Source organism: Anomaloglossus baeobatrachus, chromosome 1 (genome assembly GCF_048569485.1).
Source record: "Anomaloglossus baeobatrachus isolate aAnoBae1 chromosome 1, aAnoBae1.hap1, whole genome shotgun sequence".
NCBI lineage: Eukaryota > Metazoa > Chordata > Amphibia > Anura > Aromobatidae > Anomaloglossus > Anomaloglossus baeobatrachus.
In genome coordinates, this window is record NC_134353.1 from 639,193,670 (window position 1) to 639,198,344 (window position 4,675).

The following is a 4,675-nucleotide window of genomic DNA, read 5'->3' on the forward strand; positions in this document are numbered from 1 at the left end:
ATCAGTCAGGGGGTACAATTCCAGGAGCGGGTTAAGCTTTTTCCGGAAGACCTGTAATGCATCAGGTTTCCCGTCATACTGCGGTAGCCAGGTAGCTCCGGGCACATAGGGCAAGGAGAACGGCATCACCTTGAGCGAGAGCTGGGACCGCGGCACCCCCCGCCAGCGCGGCCGGGACCTGGGCAGGCCCATTCCCATCCACGGGTGCCACTGCGGCTGCGACCGCCGCTCTTCCAGCAGCTCCGTTGGGCGCAGACATCTTGCTTCCGTCCCCCTTAGCCTTTTTCCGGCTCCTCCTCTATCGGGGTGGGATTTTGGCCTTCGCGCCTCCACTACTCGAGGGGACGCTCGAGCGGGAACTTTTCGCGCCAAAGATGGCGGCTTCTGAAATTTTCCGGCCGGACACCTCCGGCGGTAACAAGGCACACCTCTACCCAATGGCAGAGCGGTAAGATCCTGTTTGTGACGCCAAGTTGTCGCGGGCGGAGGAGGGGACGCTGCGCTCTCCCACTGCTCAGGTCCGGCTGCCGCGGCTGCTGCGGCCTCTGCTGCTCGGTGGCTCGAGCGATGGGCCGGATCCCGGGGACTCGAGCGGCGCTCCTCGCCCGTGAGTGAAAAGGGGATTGGTTTTGGGGATTTATTGTTCGTGACGCCACCCACGGTTGTGGTGATTGTGTGGACACCACCGCTGCTCGGTATGGGGATCCCGGGAGCGGTGACAGGGAGCAGCTTTGTTGTTATTTCTCCCTTCCGTGGGTAGGGGATTGATTGTCCCGGGCCCAGTGATGGGGTAGGGATGGATGGCAGGCCGGGTGCAGGGCCTGGTGAGGTGCAGGGTCACGGGGGCAGCGCTGTGCCGTACGGCACGGTGGTACTCACTCAGCCTGAGACGTTGACACAGTTCTCGGTAAAACACACGGCTGGAAAGACGGGTCCCACGGACGGCTGCTGTTGCTTTTCCCCGGTAGTTAACGGTGACTGTCTCTTTCCCTGCACCTAGTACTTCTGTTGGTTGCGATGGGTTCCCACCGGTAATCCACTCCCCGACTTGGATATGGGCCGGAGGAGCCCCTCTTTGCCCGCAGGCGCTGGCCCTGAGAAACTGGTGCCTTGGTGGTGGCGGTGTCTCTCTCATACGGTTGGACTGTTGCCTTCAATCGGGACTTAGTTGTTTAGAGACCCGGGGGTCCCCTTCACTGACGGATTTGGCAAATTCACGGCGACTCCTAGCCTTGCTGGGATCCGAAAGGCCCCTGCCAATTGTGCTGGCTTTTCCTTGTGTACCGGTCCGGTACCGCCGGGCCACCACCCGTCCACGGTCCTCACGGCCACTCCGATAGGCCACTCCTGCAGACGGTCACCGCCGTCTGCTAACCTTGCTGTCTCAGTCCGGTGCACACACCTGGACTAACTTCATGCTGCTCTTTTACCACTTTCCTAGCTTCACTCTCACTCCTTTCTCTTCCTCCTCCAAACTTATCTGCCAGTTTTCCCTCCTCCAGGACTGAGAACTCCTTGGTGGGTGGAGACCAACCGCCTGGCTCCACCCCCTGGTGTGGACATCAGCCCCTGGGGAAGGCAACAAGGATTTCTGGTCTAGCTTAGGTGTACCTAACCGGGGTGTAGGGTGTGGTGATGTCATTACCTGTGACCCCTGGCTTGCCCAGGGCGTCACACAAGACCCTGAGTGCCTGATATCTACCTGCCCCCTGGGTGCTACATTTTTCCACCAAAGTGATAAGATTGGATTGTCCTATTACTAAGGTTCCTCATACTGTGGGATTTATAAGTGTGCGGCTTCCAAAATCCTGATATTCTCTTTCTTCTCATAAGCAACAAAGGAAATATTAATTATCTAAAGTAAGTTATAGATTTAGATGACAAAAGTAATAATCACCATAATCTAATACATGCAGCATTGTGTCCCTGTTTTCTACAATATTTATAATCCTATGTTATAATGTTATTTCTCCTCTTCCCTTCAATATTCCAGAATTAGTGCTGCCCCCTAGTGGGGAAATGATGAATCTTTCCTCCAGTTTATGTCACACTCGGAGATTGTCCTCTATCATTGTGTATCTTCCACAGTAATACACGGCAGTGTCCTCATTCTTCACATTGGTCACTTGTAGATATACCATGTTTTTACTGTTATCTCTGGAGATTGTGAATCGTCCTCTAATAGAATCTGCATAGTATGTGCTACTTCCATCATATCTAATGATAGCAATCCACTGTAATCCTTTATCAGAAGTCTGTCTTATCCAGGTCATCCAGTAGTTACTGAAGGTGAATCCAAATCCTTCACATGAGAGTGTATGGGAATTCCCGGGCTTTATCACCACGGGGTCCAATGGCTGGACAAGTCGTTCTTCAGACCGGACACCTGGAGAATAAGGTTACATCCATATCCACATCTCATCATAGTGCTAGTAATATCTTTCTACTAATGTTCTAGTAATGTCTGTAGTAATGTCACCTGACACGCCGGCCAGGGATATAAAGAGGAGCAGGAAAGTCTCCATTACTGCCGGGGTTACTTCTAGGAGGTGATGTGTGATCCATCAGAGCTGTCTTTATTATGTAGGAGATGTCCCAGAAGGAAGTGACGTCAGCTCATTATCATATTGTGAGACATATATACAGGGGTGACTGCATGATATATAATTTCTATAATGCATGGGTGGATTTTAAAAGTTATAGTTATTAATTTTTATATATCACTAATGGCAAATCAATGCAAAACTTTAATATAAAGATACAACAATCAGTTACAGTATATCTTAGTAGAAAATATTTGCAAATTTTCTGTTTTAAAATAAAAATTAAAAAATATTTTAAAATAAATGAACATATTTTTACAAGGATAATAATGATACATTAGTCATCACTTTATTGAAAACCATAGAAGGAAAGCTGGGCACTATTCACACTTAGAACAATTCATACACACCGCTTTTCATAAACAAGAGAGTTCAATAGTCTCTGTTAAGTATTATCCATCAGCTTAATTGCTTCCTGGCTGTCATGATGGAGTTATCCATGGTGCTCATTTCAAAGCAAAAATGTCTATCCTGTAGCAAACCTGATAGAACGAAAGGCATTCACCGCAATATCTGTGTCAAAAATCCTTTATTCCCTCGTCGGGTCACATGTGAAGGCAGTAGGGGAGGGAGGCAGACAAAGCACGTCGGACGACGGCCGTTTCGCATCTGTACACGACACTTCCACGGGTCCACACACAGTGACATCATTTCCTGTTCTATTTAAACATCTTGTCATAACCAATGATGTCACCATAATTAAAAACAGTTTTAAAACCAAACACTATGAATCGTAACATAGAAACGAGCACATCATACACATTAACCATGCACATTATTGCTATTTTTAAATAAAGACTACTAAATCATTCTTCTCATTAAACCCTAATGGGCCCATAGCATTATGCATCACGATATATTGTGCCTCCTTTTGCAGCAGGGTTTTGTGAATATCTCCACCCCTTATTGAAGGTTCCACTCTCACCAATCCAGCAAATTGTAACACATTGCAGTCTGCATTGTGCACTTCTCTGACATGTCCTATCACTTTGGTGGCTCCTATATCGGTTCCTACAGAATTAGTATGTTCTCTAAAATGTACAAATAAAGGCCGGATGGTTTTTTCCACTATAATACATTCTGCAGGGGCAAAAAATGATATTCACTACCATCTTTGTTCTACATGTAATTAATGGGTTTCTTATATGCCATTTATCCATTATTTTTATAAACTTATCTATCAGATGGTGCCTGCAAAATGAGGAACTCCCACATTTATAGTTCCCTTGAGGCTTAATCTGTGAAACCAAGTTTTACCATTTTTTAACCATTTTTTAACTAACTCGTCTCCTAAATTCTTGCACCTTCTGTATGCTATGATGGGTTTTTGTTTTGCAATATCTACCAGATCTTTGTCTTTTTCTATCAAAAAACAATTTTTATTGATAATTGACCAAATTACTTTGTCCATTGGACCATACTTAAAATTAAAGACAAACCTTTGTAATTTTTCATTTTTCTTCTCATTCCTGATTGGTTCATTATAGGAACAAGCCACTAGTGCCTGTCTCTGTGCCTCTTCAATACTTTTAACTGAATAACCCCATTTTAGGAACCGTGTTTTCAAATCATCAGTTTGTTCTTTTAATTTGGCTGGCTGTTGGTAATCCTAAACAATCTCAAAAAATGACAGTATTGGATAGATTTCTTTATATGTGGCGGATGCTCACTATTATGATGTAACAGCATGTTTACTGAGGTTGGTTTCCTGAATAGCTCGTGTTCGATTCTCCCATCCTTTATTGTCAATTTTACATCTAAAAATTCAATAGAATAATTTCCAAAGACATAGGTAAAAAGCATATTGAAATTATTTACGGTGTTCAAATATGACACAAAAGACTTGAAGTCATCTTCTGACCCGTCCCAGATAATAAGGACGTCGTCCACATAGCGCAGGATTTTTTTAATATGTCTAAGAGAGGGGTTATTCACGTTAAATAATAATTCGCTCTCTACGCGTGCTAAAAAAATGTTCGCCAGTGTGCACACCGCTGGAGTGCCCATGGCCACTCCGCTGCTTTGTAGATACCAATTATGGCCAAACATGAATGCATTATGGGTTGACACAA

At 45.3% G+C, this 4,675-nt stretch overlaps 1 gene segment (V, D, J or C); it reads right to left on the reverse strand.

Annotated features, from left to right (window-relative positions):
* Positions 1–2,045: 2,045 nt before the first annotated feature.
* On the reverse strand, positions 2,046–2,525 carry LOC142243555 (Ig heavy chain V region 6.96-like). The segment is given in 2 exon segments: positions 2,046–2,386; positions 2,480–2,525. Coding segments are annotated over 2 exon segments (387 nt in total).
* Between the last annotated feature and the right edge of the window lie 2,150 nt (positions 2,526–4,675).